The 19,381-nt window shown below is 39.0% G+C and overlaps 1 protein-coding gene across 1 annotated transcript in view; it reads left to right on the top strand.

Annotated features, from left to right (window-relative positions):
- Positions 1-19,381, top strand: part of TANGO6 (transport and golgi organization 6 homolog) — a 214,771-nt gene that overhangs the window by 74,260 nt on the left and 121,130 nt on the right. The window contains exons 13-14 of the mRNA XM_044663151.1: positions 4,870-5,424; positions 7,013-7,070. Coding sequence (XP_044519086.1) covers positions 4,870-5,424; positions 7,013-7,070 — 613 coding nt within the window. The remainder of the gene's footprint in view (positions 1-4,869; positions 5,425-7,012; positions 7,071-19,381) is intronic.

Genomic DNA, 19,381 nt, shown 5'->3' with positions numbered 1-19,381 from the left:
TGTAATTCTGCTTTGCTCCTAGTGCAAAGTGCCTTCTTTGATGTAGGCCGCCATGCTGGATGGTTCTGTGCCAGTGTCTCCCATGTCTTACAGCCGACACCAAAGTTCTTCAGGGAAAAATTGAATATCCTTGTATCACTTCTGACCTCCGTGCAAGTGCTTGTCTTGTGTGAGCTTTCTGTAAAATAGTCTTTTAGGCAAACCATGTATTTGGCATCCAAATTGTGCTCTCTGCGGTAGAGTAGGAATGCTTGGCAGTTCAGCTCCAGAAAGGACCTCCATGTCTGCTCCTTCATCCAGCCAGGTGATCTCCAGAATCTTCCTAAAACAATTCAAATGGGAGCAGTTTAATTTCCTGGCATGGCTCTAGTACACTGTCCAGGTTTCATAAGCATACAGCAATGAGGCATGTGGGAAGTGATATATAAATGTTAGCTAAATGGATATCCATGCTTCCTGCCCAAAAGGCTACTAAAATAGTGCACAGATTTAGGGGGAGCGGAGCATTTTCCCTGGCTCTTATGCTCACTGTTCAGGTCAGAATTTTATTTATTGTGGGTTTTTTCCCCCAAAGGTGATTGCCTTTCACTCCTTTTTTTTTTTTAAACCCTTAACCTTCTACCTTAGTAACATTTTAAGACAGAAGAGCAGCAAGGGCTAGGCAATTGGAGTTAAGTGACTTGCCCAGGGTCACCTGACTAGGAACATTTATTCACTCCTGTAAAATGTTACACTTAACAGATTACTAGTAACTGATTTATTCTTCTTTGTAGTAAATATGTACCTTGTCCTTTTACCACCTGATCAGAACTGAGCTACACACACACACACACACACACACATATATATCATAGAACAGTTGGGAATATTCTTAAAGTGCCAAATTCCTATGTGAAGTTTATAAGGGTAGCAGATCATTATTATTTCCCACAAGTTCCTTGAGAAACATCAGCTTTTACATGGGCATGATGTCTCTCAGTATTAGATCTAATACTGGTCACATGTTATATAGGAATATAATTTTGCTAAGCATTCATGTAGGCTATCCATCTGATAGAAAAAATTCTGAAGGAGCAATGGGACCTCATTGATTTTTGTGAGCTTCTCGTTCATTGGAACAAGTGCACACTAGTTCATTCATTGTCTTTCTAAACTCCTGGTGGAGTCTTAATTCTGTTTACTCTTATGTTGACTCCAGGGGCCACTGAAGTAGATTTTTATCTGTTTCAGATCGCTCTAAGTACTTGGCACAATTGTTTTATTATCTTCCAGGACTGTGAACTGACAACTCCCTAACAGGCACCAATGCTCAAGTCTTTGCTTGTCTGGCACAGGTTTAAAGATTATTTCCCAAAATGCCATTCATTATAAAAACCCATTTTCTTTCTTTCTGTACCATCCTTTTTCCTGAGGTTATGCCCTGTTGTAATAACCTAGCTATATTTTTTTACCGTGCTGAGTATTGAATTTGCAGAGTATTGAATATAAAACTGACAAATATAATCTTTTTTTTTTAACCCTTACTTTCTGTCTTAGAATTGGTACTAAATATATATTCCAAAGCAGAAGAGTAGTAAAGGCTAGGCATTTGAGTGTAAATGACTTGCCCAAGGTCACACATCTAGAAAGTATCTGGGGATAGATTTACACCAAGCACTTTCCATCTCCAAGCCTGGCAATCTATTCACTGAGCCACCAACCTGCCCCAACATATATCTTATAAAGTGTTAAATGTTAAAAAATGTACCTATGACAACTATTAAAATCTGTCACTCTGGTCCAACCATTTTAGAGAACAATTTTAAAACTCCCTAAAGTACAGCCCTTATTATAGGCCAGGCATTGTACTAAATACCAAAATCAATTACTTGTCCCAATATAAATAAGAAAGTAAACATAGGAATGGTGAACAAGGATCAGCTAAATCTCTATAGAAGAATAATTAATGATAGAAAAAAACATAAAGAATAAAGGCAAATACTTCTAACGTTTAAGTTGCTTTATTGCTGGAAACAACTTTAGACAATTTATTCCAACTTTAAAATTTTGAACTGATTTAAGAATGAAAAGATTTTCTAAAAAACCCAACATGCAACTTTCCTAACATGCAGGCTTTTCCCCAACATGCAGGCTTCCCAACAGGATATAGGGCAGATGGGTATTCGATCTGGGTTGCAATGGCTCTGTTCCTTTCTCCCACTTGAAAATGCAAGAACAACAGCAGCCAGATAAAAAGGGGACCTGTCACCCATTGGCATACTACCCCTTCCATCTGCATTGGGTGTTAGAAAAGTTCCAAGATTTGATTATATGTGGCCTGTGCTAGAGAAATAGTTAGAAGAGAATGGGTGGAAATCAAGCCCTCTGGTGATTCATTACTTCATGGCTTAGCATTCTCATTTTTCAGTTAGAGTTCATTTCTGTTACAAATTCCTATCCAGAATTAGAGCATGATTTGTGATAAACAGTCAGCACCTTAATTCTTTTCCAAGCCTCTAGGCTTGTTCTATTTATTGCCCTTGATCATTTCATATAGTGAAAAATCTAGTTGTATGATATTGAAAGAGGGTAGATTCTTTTTTAAATAGCAATGGGTAACTTCTTCCCCCTGAGATGTATGCCAAAAGGTAGCCAGATTTCCTTAAGCAGAAGAAGAGGGGCTGCTAGCAAAGCCAGTGCCACTATGTCAATCTCCTGGTGTAGTATCAGAAGGACCAAGGACATAGCCTGCAAAGTTCTTCTGAAAAATAGATTTCAGAAGCCAGTTGGAAAGATACAGCAGGGACTGTAAGAGTGACCAGTAGCAGGAATGATCCAATGAGCTTGGCAGCCCTCACGTCAGAATTGCAGTGGTGCCAGAAGTACCTAATACTCTATCCTAGGACACCATAGAGGTCCGGAGAGGAAGTGGGAAATCTAATCCAAATAACAGACTCACTGAAAATTAGAAAAGAGATAGCAAGGAACATTAGAGCAAAATCAAAGATTGAGATGGAGGGGGCCTAGAAGAAAATGAAGGTTATTTCCTGTTAAAGAAAAAAAAACTGACCTGGAAAAACAAATAAAGGAGAGAGAATTTAAGGATCATTGAACTTTCTGAAAACTGTGAACAAAGAAAAGGTGTTGGTACTATATTCCAAGAAATCATAAATGAAAACTGCCCAGATCATTTAGAACCAAAGGTCAAAGTTAAAATAGAAAGAACCTATCAACCATTTCCTAAAACATGAAATGAAAATTCCCAAGAGGGAGAATAATGCCAATGAGGGAAGAGTCTCGAACAAAATAAACATGGTGGTTTTAAAAGGGGAGGATGTAATAAAAGAAATGAATTGGAAACTAAGAGAGTACCTGTCAATTGGGGATTGTCTGGAAAAATTTTAAATGCCATGAAATATTATTGTATTGTGAGAAATGACAAAAGAGTTGATTTCAGAGTGTCCTACTAAGCATAGTGAAGTGGGCAAAACCAGTAACACAATTTATACAAGGACAACAAATATTATAAAGAAAAACAACTTTGAAAGACTTCAAACATATATGCAATCACCAGCTCTGTCTCTGAGAGTGACTGTATTTACCCACCTTCTATCACAGAGATGATGACTGGACCTAGGAACATAAAGAAACATCTATTTTTGGACATGGCTACTGTATAGATTCATTTTGTGGTCTTCCCCTCCCCCCCTTTTCTGTTTTTAATTGGAGGGGGATTAAGGGTAAGTTAGAAATAGTGATTCCAAAAAAAGAGGCCATTGAAACATTTCAGAAATTCACATAAGTGAACAGAAGGTAGATGAGAAGGAAGCACAGACAAGCTGTACAATTTTGAAAGTAACATTGAATTTATTATATACCCTTTAAAAAAAAACCAAGTGACATGAAATGGAAATTCAGTTTCCCGTGCAGTCAGTTTTTTGAGTTCTATTGTATGCATGGACTGTGGTCTTTTTTCTTTCTTTTTTTGCTGTTTAGAATTTTAAAAATCTAAATGTAGGGTATAGATAGATGTAATATTTCCACTTTAATTGCTTAAGGAGAAACCAAGGTGTGAGTGAATGCTTAGACAAAAATCAAAACTTGGCATGGTGAGACTAACAAAATTATTTTTGAATGCTATTTCTACTTTTATATTATAGAAAAATCCTTCTGTCCCTGAGGAACACACATTGCCCCACACATGCATATTTTTATGCCTTTTATTTTTCTGGATTTATAACATCAGATGTTTGTGTGTGAGAGAGACAGAGACAGAGAGATAGAGAGAGAGAAAGCGAATAGGGTAGGGCAGTCACTTCCTCTTATCAGATATTATGTTAGTTTAATACTTCATGGTATTGGCAAAAGAAATCTGAGAAGGACCTTCAGTGAAATTCTACAGCAACAAATTTGCCCTCAAAATGGTACATAACTAGGGCATAGCAAGTCTTGACATGTGAGGTGATTTAAAAGGCCCCAAACCTACAAGTTTTCAACTTTTTTGTCCTCTTAGCCCCATTTATCATATTTTCCATTATTTTCCAGAGAAAAGATGATGATTTTCTTTTCCCTTTAGAACTCCAAGTTTGATTACTGAAGAATGTGAGGTAACAGAATAGTTTCTTCAGAGAATGCAAACTGTTTTGTAATTCTCCCCTTTTCCTTCTGTCATAAGAAAAATGATCATCAATCAATCAGTACAAGGTGATTTGGGTAAAGAACCAAGCTGGAAACAGAAAACTAAATTTAAGGGCTCTCTCAGCCCCTTTCCAGGCCTATTTTTCTTTTATTCCAACCAATCAGTGTTGGGAGTATGTCTCATTTTTACTGGACTATCCATTAATTCTAGTGGTATTGATTTGGGTTTGTTTGATTTTGTTTTCTTTATAGTTGAAATCAAATGACTTTGATGTCCTGAAGAAGTTGGTACCCCTCTTAGAAGAGGTCTCTTGTACATACCCAGAACCTGTCATTCAAGAACTCGCTGCTGATCTCCGCATCACCATCTGTACCCATGGTGCCTTCTCCACTGATGCAGTCAGTGCAGCTGCCCAGGTTACCATGAAGAAAAAAGAGCCAGGAGGGGACAAGATGGAGGGACAGCTTCATTCCAAATCTCGGAGAAGTTCTGAGGCTGATGTGGTCCAGACCCACTCAGGCCAGCAACCCCAGTGTGAGAAAGCCAGCCACACAGAGAGCTCCTCTGCTGCTCCATCCATGCCCCCTGAGGCCCAGGAAAGTCGCCCCAGGCAGCAGTGCCTCTTGGCCGAGAGCACTGCTGCAAACCAGAGCCCCAGAGGTGCAACCCCAGAACAGTTTCAAGAGGTCCTCTTGTCAGCCTATGACCCCGAAATTCCAACACGGGCCGCTGCTTTGAGGACTCTTTCCTGCTGGATAGAACAAAGAACTCCTCAGGCTCTTAGGACCCAGGAGAAGCTTCTGAAGGTGAGCAGAGCACACTCTGGAACAACCTTTTGAGCTGGGTGTGTCAAAATTCACTAAAAAACCGAGCATAACTCGGGTGGTGCATCGCTTAGAGAAAAAAACATAATTTCATGATATTTATAGTTTAAATAGCAAAAATATATAATTGTAATATATAGCTGTATTTAATAAACCAAAGTAGGTAAATTAATATAGGTAGAATTGTCATCTATAGTGCACAGAGTGTCTACACTAAACTACAGAAATGTTTCATCCTCAGCATGCGACCCCATGCTTCTCTGTACGCGGCTGTGTGTCATCGAAAATGGCTACACGTGTGACATGTGTGTCATAGGTTTGCCATCACCGCTCTAGAAATTACACAAGCAGAGGGGGTGCCCGTGAGAGTTCAAGTGACTTGTCCAGGGTTATACAACCTTGAACCCAGCTCTTCCTAATTCTCAGACTAGCTTACCAGACACTGTACCATACTGTCATATTAGAGGATGAGGCAGTTTGTTTAAACACAATCAGTGTCCAAATATCTAGACTAGATGGTGAGTACTTTAGACCATTAGGAGCTGGATGGTGTAAACTAAAGTTATTTGGGAAGATACTTGGAGACTTTGAGGTAGACTTACAATGACCCATTAGGATTTGGAAGGTGAAGAGACAAGGTGTTTTAGACAAACGGCTGGAGCCTGTTGTGATATAAGATTCTAATTTTTAAAAAGCCACTAATAAAACTCCTTCTACTCTTCTCCTGCGCCATTTTACACTGCCTTCCTCCTGCCCCTCCCAAGAGAACAGAGCCAGGAAGTGCCCTCGGTGGCCCTCGGCTCTCTCACATCATCCAGTCCCTCTCCAATTATAGTGAGGAAAAGGGACTTTTAATTGTGCATTTGTTTGTTTAAGGACATGATTCCATTGTCTTCTCTGCTCAGTGATGCCCTGACAACATATAACCACCTTCCATTTACTTGCCCTTGAGGCTAGGGATCACTAAGTCAAAATAGTCCCCTTTTTAAGCATCCAGACAAAGAATGTTCAGGCAGCATCCCGTTACCGATAATTAGATAACATTCTTCTTGGCTCCTTTGGGGTAAGCATGAAACTTAAATGCCTCTTGAAGTATGCTCAGCACAATGGAGAGGGTTTTCTGCATGAATGACTGTTCCTAATGACTTTGTTCCTTTGCTATTTTACTTTCACTTTTCTGTGAATATGTCATAGCATCACTAGGGATTTCATTCAGTTCAACAAATGACTGTATCCATCCCTATTCATCAGACCCCAGGAATACAGAGATAGTCAAGTCTCTGGCCTCAAGGAGCTTACTTTCTTCTGCTCCAGAGTTGCATTTCTCCCACCCCACACCAGGCATGGGTTATCTTCCAAACTAAGGCTTTTTAGAATTAAATATACAAATTGGACTCCAGACTTGTAGTTTGTTTCTTCTACAAAGCTCTAAAGCTTTTATGGACATCCTGGACACATCATCTTGAAGAGAGGAAAAAGAAGGAAATCATTGTGTTAAAGTGGCTGGTGTGGGTCTTATAAATTTTGACTCTTCTTTGTAAATTATAACAGCTATATTTTGTGATTTCAGGTATTCTTAGAGAACATGGAGCATGAGGATACTTTTGTGTATTTGTCTGCAATTCAGGGTAAGTTTGACCAAGTGAAGGGCTTACCTGTGAGATATTTTGTAGTGTTTTGTTCATTTTTTCAAGAATTTGTGTTTGCCAAGAATCTTATACTCTTAGGTCTGTATTGCCATAGTTTATCCAATCTTTCCTCCTGCCAAGTTGCCTACACTCCCTTTTACTTGAGTACTTCAATGGATATATTCCCTCTAGTGATGTAAATAGCAGCCTATCCTGTGGCTGCTAGTCTGGTCCATGCTCTCTCCTAAGTACTCCACAGCAGGTCCACCCAATGTTCTAGAAGCCTTCCTATATTTTTCTTGACATCAAAGTGGTACCAGTAGACTGCTTCAGTTGTACACCTATCACTCTTTGCCCATCTTCCTATCATATGTTTCCATGCTGACATCTTCTCTTCTTATCTTCCAGTGGTTATATTTTACAGTCTGCCCACACCCATTCTGTATTACTCCACTCCTTTTTGTGTGACATACACCAAGAGTATTTTAAAAAGGAACTTTTGTTTCTAAGTTTGAGGTCATAGATGGAGCTTAACAGTTTCCCAAAGGCAATCCAGCCCTTTCTTCTCCTCTTCACTTCCAGGCCTATCTTGTTGTTCCTCTGTCTTATTTATCTCAGTTATGCATAATGATGGTAAACCTCTCTAGGTTGTCCTTCCAATGTGCATGTCAAAATCTGGGCAAGGTGGCATACTTCAGCCAGTTGGTCTTTCTTGTGTGTATGTATGGCTAATCCATATTTGAATTTTGAGTGGCTACAAGTCTTACCCAGGAGACTCTGAATTGTTGCAGGGCTTAATTATTTTTTTTAAGAACAATTCATTGTTTTCCAGAATAATAAGCAAATAACTCAGAATGATATAATAATTACATGTAAGTAGACATTCATTTAAAGAAATTGCTAAAAATCTTTTCTCTTTTTTGAGCAGTTAGGTAAGAAAGGAATTCTCCATGGTTTAGCAATTATCAGGACTAGATTCACAGCTAATTATCTGTGTATACTTTTAAATGTCCACATATATGTATATTTAATTATATATGCACGTGTGCATATGTTTTATGTATGTATATATGCACACAATACATATTATGGGTGCATGCATGTGTGTATATATTTTTTCATTCATATATATATATATATATATATATATATCATATCTATAAAAGAATAGATGTAAAAAACTTAGTCTCTACCAAAGATGATTCAGGAACCAATTCTCAACTCACTGATTCAATTTAGAATGCTCCAGAAAAGTGAAGTCATTAAGTGTTCTTATAAAGGACTTCAAAGCTACTTGTGGAGACCTATTATTTGGTTAAACCATTCCAAGCAGTTACTTCATCTGATGGTACCACGACCCTCCACAGCTAACCCCTCTTCACCTTGTACTCTGCTCTAGATCTTCTCCATCATTTTGCAAGCTAGCATAATTTTATATCTCACTCATATATCTCATATTTTGATCAGAAGGGCAATGAATGAGATTATTTCTATTTTACATCTTTCAAGGAATTTTGAATTATTTTGATATATAGATGAGATAAATCTTGTTAGAAAAGAGCCTTTAAGGCAGTACTTTGCTCTGCTAGATCAAATGTTTTTTCATAATCAACATTTAACACATTGGAATCTTATATTCTAGGCCAGTGATGGGCAAACTATGGCCTGCTGGCCAGATGTGGCCTCCTGAAATGTCCTATCCTGGCTGTGGGACATTATTCCTAATCTGACAAATACAATGAGTAGAATATAATACAATGAAACTTTGAAAGAGTTGCCTTAGAAACAGACTGACAGATGAGAATTTCCTTTCCTTTGGCCCCCTCTTTAAAAAGTTTACCCATCACTGTTCTAGGCAATCAAAGGTGAAATGGCAAAGGCATAGTCCTTTGGTGAAAATCAATTGCAAAAGCCTGTGCCTTCCCTAGTAATGCCCTCCTCAAAAAGGTTCTTAATTTGTGTATAAAGGGACTTGCATAAAGGTTTTGTATAGATGGGAGAGTTGACAGATACATCAATAGGGACTGATGGTTTGTCTCCATTTAGAAAAATTAATGAAGTCCAAATTTCATTCCATGCTTTACATATCTTATCCTTCTCCAGCTACTTTGCATATTAATACATTAGCCCACTTACATTTGTTTTCTCCAACATGGACTTTCTTTATGTGTTCTTGGTCCAGTCTGGCTACTTTTCCCATGTTTATTTTCTTTAGTGCCATTACTACCCTCTGATAAAAGCATATGACACTTAGGCATTAGTGACCAAGTTAGTGAAGTTTGTGCATGAGACACTCCCCTTAAATTAGTTCAATAATAATTCCAGAAGGACTTCAGAGGAATAAACTCTACATTCTCCTTCCATAACTCATTCTCATGTCTAATAGTGATAAAGAAGGTTTTCTTTGTGCTTATTTATTAGATTATGCCCATTTGTGTAGTTCAGTAATAGTAGCAAACAACTTTTACCTCTGAATACATAGTCAAAATTCACACATGTCTCTTAAATAACAATGGCAACCCAGAAAGGACTGACTCATCACCAGAAACAGAGGGGTTAAGGAGAAGCTATGAGATTATGATCTATTTGTACCTCATCCAGCTAGGGAGAAAAGAAGAATCTTGATTGCAAGGAATTAGGTGGTGGCCGTTATATGTGGACGAGTATTGATGGTAGGGCAGTGAGAATCTAGACTCCCCTCTTGTTAGCTTTCAATGGGACAGATCAGCTATTCACTCACCCCCACCCCAGGGAAGACTCTTCTACCAGGGAATAAACTCAGTGAGCTTCCCAAACTAGCAAGGCTATAATGGGGATGTTGAAGGAAGGTGTTGGGGTTCAGTTGTGACCCTAATGGCTGGGATCCCACCCTCAGAGCCAGCCCTGTTGAGACAAGCCTCCCCCAACCCCTAAGTACAAGTAGCTTCATCCCTCAAGATGGAGTCAGGTAATGGTCTTCCCCTCAGCCCCAAGAAAAGTCAACGTAACTGTTCCAGACTCTAAGTATCAACTATCAGGGGTTTAATAAATCAAATTCAGGGCACAGGGAGAAAAGATATGTGGTAATCCAATAAGGAGGGAAAGGATGAACTTCTCTATCAGTCAAATCTTTTCCCTAAGAGAGCAGCTCTGGACTTCTTCAGTGGCTTGGTCACAGTAGCTAACTCTCTTTTCCCCCTACAGTCTCTTATAAAATATTTCCAAACTAATATAAAAGGGAAGTAACAGGATCAATAGATCAGGCAGGATCAGGGAAGGGACCCCGCTTCTTTCAAGCCCACCCACCCCCAGGAATTTGGACTCTCTGGCCAAATGGGAGAATTGCTGGTCCCCATCTTCTCTGTTGGTATTGTGGTATCCCAATAGTCACTCCTAAAAGCACAGAGGAACTCAGTTCACTCAGGATTCACCCCACAAGTCCAACCGAAGAACCAAAGAAAGAACCCCCCAGCTCCTCATCCAGTCAGGAGAGAAGTGACAGTTGAGAAGCTTCAGAATTCTCCTCCAAACTCCTCTTGCTGTTGGCCCCTCCCAAACGGAATTCTCTCAGAGTTCACTGGGGTCGACTTTTAGTCCCCTTCCAAGATGAGTGCTTAGTGGTCCTTGATTTACCCCAATTCCACACTTATACCGTGAAAAGGAGACAGTACCCTTGTTAAAAAAACAAAAGAGCTGATAAAAAGCTAGCTTAGAGGTTGTTTTGTTTTTTTTTTTTTCCCTTTATCCTGGGACTCCATTTTAGGAGCATAGGGCCACAACCAGTAGGCAATGGGTCGCCCAGCTGGGAAGTGTCTGAGCCCAGATTTGAACCTAGGACCTTTCGTCTCTAGGCCTGGCTCTCAATCCACTGAGCTAGCCCAGCTGCCCCTACTTTAGGTTGCAGTTTCTTTAGCAGATGTAGTTTTTACAGGGTGGGGTTTTTCATCCGGGCTAGGGACCATCCTTAGCCCAGGAGTGGTAAGGGTGGGCGATAGGGGTCAAGTGACTTGCCCAAGGTCACACAGCTGGAAGTGTCCGAGGCCAGACTTGAACCTAGGACCTCCAGTCTCTAGGCCTGGCTCTCAATCCACTGAGCCACCCAGCTGCCCCTAGCTTAGAGTACTCAATCCCCCTTGAGATCCTTTGGAAGACTAGTCTCCCCAATGGATCTTGTAAACATAACCAACTTATAAATTACAATTAATTTGTGGATAAAAGGGAAAGAGAACAAAAGCAATGATTACTAGGCACATTGACAAAAAGCCAATTAGGGGAAGTCCCTTTTGGCATAAGAGTATACATACAAAATAAATGTGTTACAACCCCCACGGTTCAATTTCACTACAACCCAAAGTTCATTCTGGATCTTTTGGTGCAGTGTGAGGTTTCTTCAGGCATCTTCATGGTGTTTTCTTCAAATAATTCATCTTCTGGATTCAAAGAGTTACAATAAGTTCCTTTTCCTGAAATGTTTCTTTCTTAAAAGATTTTTTTAGTTTTATGAGAATTATACAATCCCTATGACAATTACACAAGACAATTACACAAGATACACAAAGGTTTACACTCCAAATTCTTGGAGCCTTCATCACTTCTACTGTAATTTCTGCCTTGGTCAATGGGGTATAACTACCTATGATTAGAAGGTAGAGGACTGAGGAGGAATAGGCAGATGGGTCAAAAGAAATCCAGGAGAGAGTGATGTCCTGAGAACTTAGAGAGAAGAGAGCATCAGGGAGAGGGGGAACAGCCTCTAGTTCCCTATCTTCCTGGTAAAATTAGCCTTAGTACAAATTGATATTCAGAATTACTTTGAGAAATTGTGTCTTTTTGTATAACTTGGAGGATAATTTGCATGGGAATGGTAGTTGGAAAGTTGAATGGCCAATAGGATGTAGAGAGACTAGGGCAGAGAGCCAGGATGAGTTTAGGGAGTTGCTGTGGTTTAGGTATGGGAGAAGGAGAAAACAGTAAAGAAGATGAATAATCATGGTAATTAATTAATAAAGATGCAGGAATAGAGAGCCAAGGGAAGAGATTTCAAAAAAGAGGGAAGAGAGATCAATAGTATCTAATAAGGCAGAGATGACCAGGAGGGTGAGAAAGATGAAAACTTCCTGTGTTCATGGAGGCCTAATGGCAATAAACTTAACCTAGTAGATAAAATAAGTCAATGAAATAAAAATCTAAAATGCCTAGAATTGATTGGCCTTTGGAAACAACTCATTTTTTTCCTTTCCCAATAAACTTAGAGGCTAATGGGATGCTTCATATTGATTTCTTGGAATAGCTTCTCCTGAAATAAGTAGCAGATCCTCCTAAACAGGAGGCCATGTTTGTTGTCCATCAGAATTTGCTTCTTTGATGATTAGCCCATTGCCTGAGCATCTAAATTTTTAGAGTTTAGAGATATAACAAAGCATATATCTATTGGTTTTATGTTTGTTCTTACTTGTTTTAGTTAGTATACCAATAACTTACTAGCTATATTTGGTTGACAGAGGGCCTGGAGTTTTGCCTCTCCACTCTCCAAGATGGACAGTTTGAAACTAATTGGTGTTTTTGGTACTTGCAACATATACTTAGGCACTAATGCCTTGGGTGAATTTCTAATAAAAAGATGGAGTGGGATTTTCCTGCCTGGCACTGTTTGTGGTAGTTCTTCCATTCCTACCACCCACCTAAAAATGACTAAAACCTGCCATAGGCAGGCCTACTGATTTGGTCTCCCAACCTGACAAGGCCAGTCCCTTTAAATGATCCCATACTACAAGGTGTACCTCGTTGTGCCACAAGGAACATTTATTTTCAGAATGGCCATTTTTTAAATACTTTATTTAATTTTTTATTTTTCTTCTCAACATAGCCTTAATAAGTGGCTCTATGTGAAACACAGACTGTCTCCCTCTTTTAACTGATTTAATATTTTGAATTTTTAGGTGGTTTCTCAGACTGCAGATGGCAGGAGAACAGGCTACATGATTTTCACCCTACCCATCTGTTTTATTCTTCCTGGATTCCATTTGGAAAAGAGGAAACCAAGGTGGTAGCCCAGTTCCACCTTGGTTTTCTCACCTGGAGCCCACTTTTGCCGCCTCTCTGCCTCCTGAAATTCATTTCTTCCTTTAAGGCCTCTCAATTGTCTTCTCATCCATTAAGAATGCACTGATCCCACTAGTTGAAATGTATTATTCCCTCCCCATATTTTCCTAAAATTCCTTGCCAGGATCTCTCTCCCATATCACATTCTGCCATGTCTCATAATTATTGATCTACATGCTGTTCCATCACCCCATTGTAAGCACCTTAGGGCAAGGACCATAGCAGTCTGGCTTTAATGCCTTGCACGTAGATTCTGAGATATTTTCTGAGATAAATTTTGCTATTAAATTCAACTCACTGGACCTAGTGAATGATGGTGATGTTCAGTTGTTTCAGGTATGTTTGACTCTTCATGACCCCTTTTGGGATTTTCCTGGCAAAGATACTGGAGTGGTTTGCCATTTCCTTCTCCAACTCATTTTATAGATGAGGAAATTGTGGAAAATAGAGTTAAATGACTTAACCATGGTCATACAGCTAGTGCATTTCTGAAGTTGGATTTGAACTTAGGTTCTCTTCATAACTGCAGGCCCCCTGCTCTATCTACTGCACCACCTAACTGCCAGACCTAGTGAAAGTCATAGCTAATTAGGTAGGTTTTATCACTCTGATTATTGAAGTGTTAATTGCCCACTTTTTAGATGATCCAGTGCCCTTGAATTTCTTACACCTGTTTATTCATCCTTATTTGGCAGCGTTCTTATTTGCCAGCATTTCCACTGCAAGTTGATTGGCAAAAGGAGGAAGAAAAAGTCTAATAATAACAACTAGTATTTATATAGTTCTTTAAGATTTGGAAAGTGCTGTACAAATATTATCTCATTTGATATTCACAATATCACTGGGAAGTAGATCCTATTATTATCCCCATTTTATAAAGGAGGAAACCAAGGCAGACAGAAGTTAAGTGACTGGTCTAGGGTCACACAGGTAAGTATTTGAGGCAAGATCTGACATCCTTGGTTACAAATGACCAAGACCTTATTTCTAGTATAGTAGTACCTTGATACATGAACACCTTAAATCACAAGCAGTTTGAGATATGAACAGTCACAATTGGGATTTTTTGCTTTGAATTACGAGTTTCCGCCACCCTCCACTAGACAGCCTGCCAAACATTAGCTTTCACAGTCACACAAGGCAGTCTCGTTTAGTTCAGTGTTTATCTCGCCATGCAAGCATCTGTATTGAATTGCTTTTGCTTTCTTCTTTATTTTTGTCTTTATTATCAGTTTTTTAGGCAAATTTCTTAACTTATAACTGTGGGTCCTGATGACGGAGGAATTGAAGGAGTTATAGCAGCAGCAGCATACAGAGGTTTTGCAGGAAATTAGTGTGGAGGAGCCTGAGGTGGATGAGGCAATCAGTACACGTGAGATTAAGAAGATGTTGGATTTGGGAAAAAATTAAACAGTTTATTGAAAAGACACACCAGAAAAAGTTGCAACAGGTCGTGCATTGGAGCTATGTAATAACACTTGTTTCATACATTATCGAAACATTTTGAAAGGGAAGAAGAAACAAACTTCCATGGAAAGGTTTTTGTTGAAATGGCCTCTTAAGTGAAATTGAGGAAAGTATGGCAAAACAGCCAAAATTCAATGAAGAAAATGATGATAATTAAGTAAAGTAAAAAAATAGCAATTAAGTTTAGCAATAAAGTTACACATCATAAGTAATGTATAAGGTCAATTTTGCATTTAAATGTAGCATTACATGTGTAGAGAGTAAGTTATATTAAGTGATCGTGCAGGAAATGAAAACCTTCTCCACCAATATCTTTGCCTGACATTGAAGGTAAATAACATGTCATAAGAAGTTTATTTCTTTACATTCCTTCCTATTATCTATAAATATATTTATTTGTTATTTATAAAGTACATTTTCATATTCATAAAAAAATTTGTGTGTTTTTTGGGGGGCCAGAATGGATTAGTTGCATTTCCATTAATTTAAATGGGGAAATTCTATTTGACACACGAGCAAATTGAGTTACAAGCTTGGCCTTGGAATGAATTAAACTTGTGTGCCAAGGTGCCACTGTAGTTGGGACTAGGTTATATTTTTCCCTCTTAGTTCTATTTTGCTTTCTTTTGCTTTTTTGCTTTAATTTCTTTAAGACTACAGATCATAAATAAATACATACTGCATTTAATCTGTTACTTATCTAGGACTGATTCCCATATGAATATAGTTTTCAGTTCGTAGAATCCCAGAAAGTTAAAACTGGAAGAGTCTTTATAAGATCTTTTAGACTGTTCCCCTTATAGCTGAGAAAATTAAAGCCAAAAGAGGGAAAAGTGACTTGTCTAAGGTCACAGTTATGCAAGAATTCTCTCTGCATTACTGTTTTATATCCAATTTCTCTCAAATGAATCCTTTCTTTTCTTTTGTGTTCATTAGTTTATATATTGACTCATGTACTTAAGCTCTCCTCATCTTTGTTCTCCTTTATGCTAAATTCTAAGAATTTTTCTGTAGTCAGATAGAGTGTTACTGTGGTATTCATTTCCCTGACTCAAGATTTTTGGAAGTGTTTGCTGAAGCAGGGTAAACACAGTGAGTGTGCAAAGATAACTTAGGGGATAAAATACACCTTTTCTGTTATTCAGTAGTATATGACTCTTTGTGACCCAATTTGGATCTTCTTGGCAAAGATACTGGCATGGTTTGCCATTTATTTCTCCAGCTCATTTTACAGATGAGGAAACTGAGGCAAGCAGGATTAAGTGATTTGCTCAGGGTCACATAGCTAGTAAGTGTCTGAAACCAGATTTGAACTAGGAACATAGGTGTCCAGATTCCAGGCCCAGCCTTCTATCCACTGTACCCCATAGCTTCCCCAAAATATATTTTACTGAGGAATTAAAAAAAAAGAAATAAAATAATGTTCAAGATTAAGGAATCCAGAAAAGCTGTGGATAAGCTGAATGAAAGAAAAGCCTAGCTTAGACAAATAAAGAAGGAACTGCTTACTTGATACAATCTCCCCACCCTTTGATAGTGGTCTTCCTTACCTTCCACAGATTCTGTTAAGGCCTTGGCTCACCCAACTTTATGTATGCAATCTCAGAGCCCTTTACTTGTGCTGACACCAATATCCCATAAGCTATCTTCTCTTTTACTTTGAGAGAGAGGCAGAACCTCACCGGATGTGTGTCCTTAGATTCCATGTTTCTCTTTCATCTTTTTCACATTCTTTTGTTGGATACTTTGAAGGAAAATTTGTACAGAACTGACTGGGAAGAAGTTGGTTGGAGCAATTCACCCTCAGCCAAGGGTCTCTGTGGACTCTACACTTGACCTCAAAACCATAAAGATGCTGCTTTAGAAACTTTATTTTAGGTATCCTTTTTGAAAAATAATAATAATGCTTTATTTTTTCCCAATTGCATGTAAAGACAATTTTTAACATTCTTTTTTTAAAGTTTTGAGTCCCAAATTCTCTCCTTCCCACTCTCCTTCACTCCCCCTGCCACCCTTCCCCCTCTCTGAGATGATAAGCAATCTGATAAAGATTTAACACGTGTGATCTTGTAAAATCTTTTTCCATATTAATCATTTTGTGGAAGAGATCTTAAAGAAAAAATGTAGAAAGAAAGTGAAATATAGTGGGTTTAAGTTTGCATTCCAACTTAGTTCTTTCTTAGAGGACATATGACGTTTTCCATCATGAATCTCTGGGATTGTCTTGGATCAATCCATTGCTGAGAATAACTAGCTCACTCACAATTGTTCATCAAGAAATATTGCTGTCACTGTGTACAATGTTATAGTTCTGCTCACTTCAGTTTGCATTAGTTCATTCAGGTTAGTCTCTCCAGAAGCATCCTGGGTGTCATTTCTCATAACATAGTAGTCTTCCAGTAGTATTCCACAATCATATACCACAACTTGTTCAGCCATTCCCAATTGGTGGACAACCCTTCAATTTCCAATTCTTTGCAACCACAAAGAGTTACAATAAATATTCAGGCCATGTTTACTAAAACTGATGATTCCATTGTTGTTTTTCTATTGTTAAATGGAATTGAGTAGAGCTTCTGAAAGAGTTTACAGAGTGGAATGTTCTGGATGTGCCATTTTTTTATCTTTTAGTTTTGTCCCCTCTCTAGGCTCCCAGTTCTCCAAACTCTAATCTTTGCTCGGATTTTTAAGGCAAGAACCCAACCCTATTTTAAATATTCTAAGTGTGCCCTTTTTACGTACGTGTGTGTGTGTGTGTGTGTGTGTGTGTGTGACAGAGACGGAGAAGAGAGATAAGAAAGGTGCTTTCCTTTGCCTGCCTGCGTGGCTGACTAAGCAATTCTACAGAATTCCCTTTACACTGTGTTGGAGGATGTCCTAAGGAGGTATGTGCTGCCTCTAGAAGTTACTCAAATGGGAGAATTTCATCATATTTCATTGAATAATTAACCTTCTTCACATTTAGGCCAGTTCTATTATAGAATTATTCATCTGGGTCAGTCCTTTCTATAGTACTCCTAAAGTCAAGGCATTGATAGTATTAATTGGTTATCAGAACAATTCCATTAGTACCTCAAATACTCACAGAGTACTTCTGGGTGAGGTCGACCTGTCACCTAAAAAGGATTCATTGTACCCTTTTCTTTTTGCATCTCTGTTGCTTCCCAATAACTTCCCCTCCCTTGTGACAAAGAAAATTTAATCAAAAACATCTACTGTTTGATAGTGTAGATAATATTCTGTGGCCACAAATCACCATATCTGTATTGAGAAGACAAATGTATTTTGATTACTACCATTTCCAAATATTTTCCCTTTAAAAATTATTGATAAATTTTGTTTTAATTTCTGATGAAAAGAATATGACCAAAAAAGGTGGGAATGAAAAGCACTGCCTTTCATTGGATACAACTTAGGCAGACAAACTAATGTTTAATCCTTCCTGTATTCATCAAAATGTGAACGTATCGAACTTCCGGGTTAAGATGGCGGCAGAGTAAGAAGCAGCTCTTAACCTCTCCTGACCGAAACACACAAAACTCCTCAAGGGGACATAAAAACAAGTCCAGACGAACGGAAGAACCCCACAACAGGGCACAGCGTGGAAGGTACGTGGAATCGAGACAGTTCCAGGCTAAAAAGGGCTCTCGCTCAATCGCGAGCTGAGCAACCGCCCCACCCCCACCCCCTCCACACTCACCTACAGCTCCGAACCCAGCTAAAAAGAAATAGAGCAAGTTTGGGGCACCCATCGAGTCATCGGCAGCTCCGGGACCTGTTCCTGAGAGCAGCAAGACTTAGGACCCCATTAAGTCAAGAACGCACGCGAAATCTGAGCGCGCGGGAGCAGAGAGTGGACGCTGGGCGCGCGCCCGCTGAGCAGAGGCGTGGGTGGAGGCAAACACAGGCAGGAACTAAAGCCTAAGTGGGGAACCAGTGCAGACGGGTATACGACTGTGGAAGCAGCGCCCTGAGACTTGTAAAGAAACCTCCAGCAGAGGATCAAGCAAGAGGGCCCACCAGGGGGCTTGACTTTGGAAAAAACTAGAACTCAGACCTCAGGAGCCAATAGATCTCAGACAGACACAGAGAGCGAGGATAAACCTGAGAAGCTGCTGGGCTAATGATGGCTAATCAGTTACAGGAAATTCAGAAGAGAAAGAATAATAACAAAAAAAAGAAGTCTTTAACACTCGACAGCTTCTACACAGAGAAAATCCAGACAACCGAGCAAACAGAGGAGGAGAACAAACAACCATCCAGACCCTCCCCAAATAAGGAAAACTCCTCACAAGCTATGGAAGAGTTCAAATCTGAGATTCTGAGGAAAATGGAAGAGATCTGGCAAGAAAATAACAGCTTAAAAGGTAGAATCTTGCAACTGGAAAGCGAGGCTCAGAAACCAAATGAACTGATAAGCAAATTGAACACAAGAAATGACCAGATTGAAAAGGAATACCAGAAGATTATGGCCGAAAACAAGAAGATTATGGCCGAAAACCAAAAGATTATGGCCGATTACCAGAAGATTATGGCCGAAAACCAAAAGATTATAGCCGAAAATCAATCCCTAAAGGCTAGAATTGAGCAAGTAGAAACTAATGATCTCTCAAGACAACAAGAACAAATAAAACAAAGCCAAAAGACTGAAAAAATAGAAGGAAACATGAAATATCTCAATGAGAGAGTGACAGACCAAGAAAACCGGTCTAGAAGAGACAATTTGAGAATAATTGGTCTTCCAGAAAAACCAGAAATTAATA

The sequence above is a fragment of the Gracilinanus agilis genome, chromosome 2 (assembly GCF_016433145.1).
Source record: "Gracilinanus agilis isolate LMUSP501 chromosome 2, AgileGrace, whole genome shotgun sequence".
NCBI lineage: Eukaryota > Metazoa > Chordata > Mammalia > Didelphimorphia > Didelphidae > Gracilinanus > Gracilinanus agilis.
Note: the sequence above shows the minus strand (reverse complement) of the source record. Positions and strands in the feature narration are given on the sequence as shown.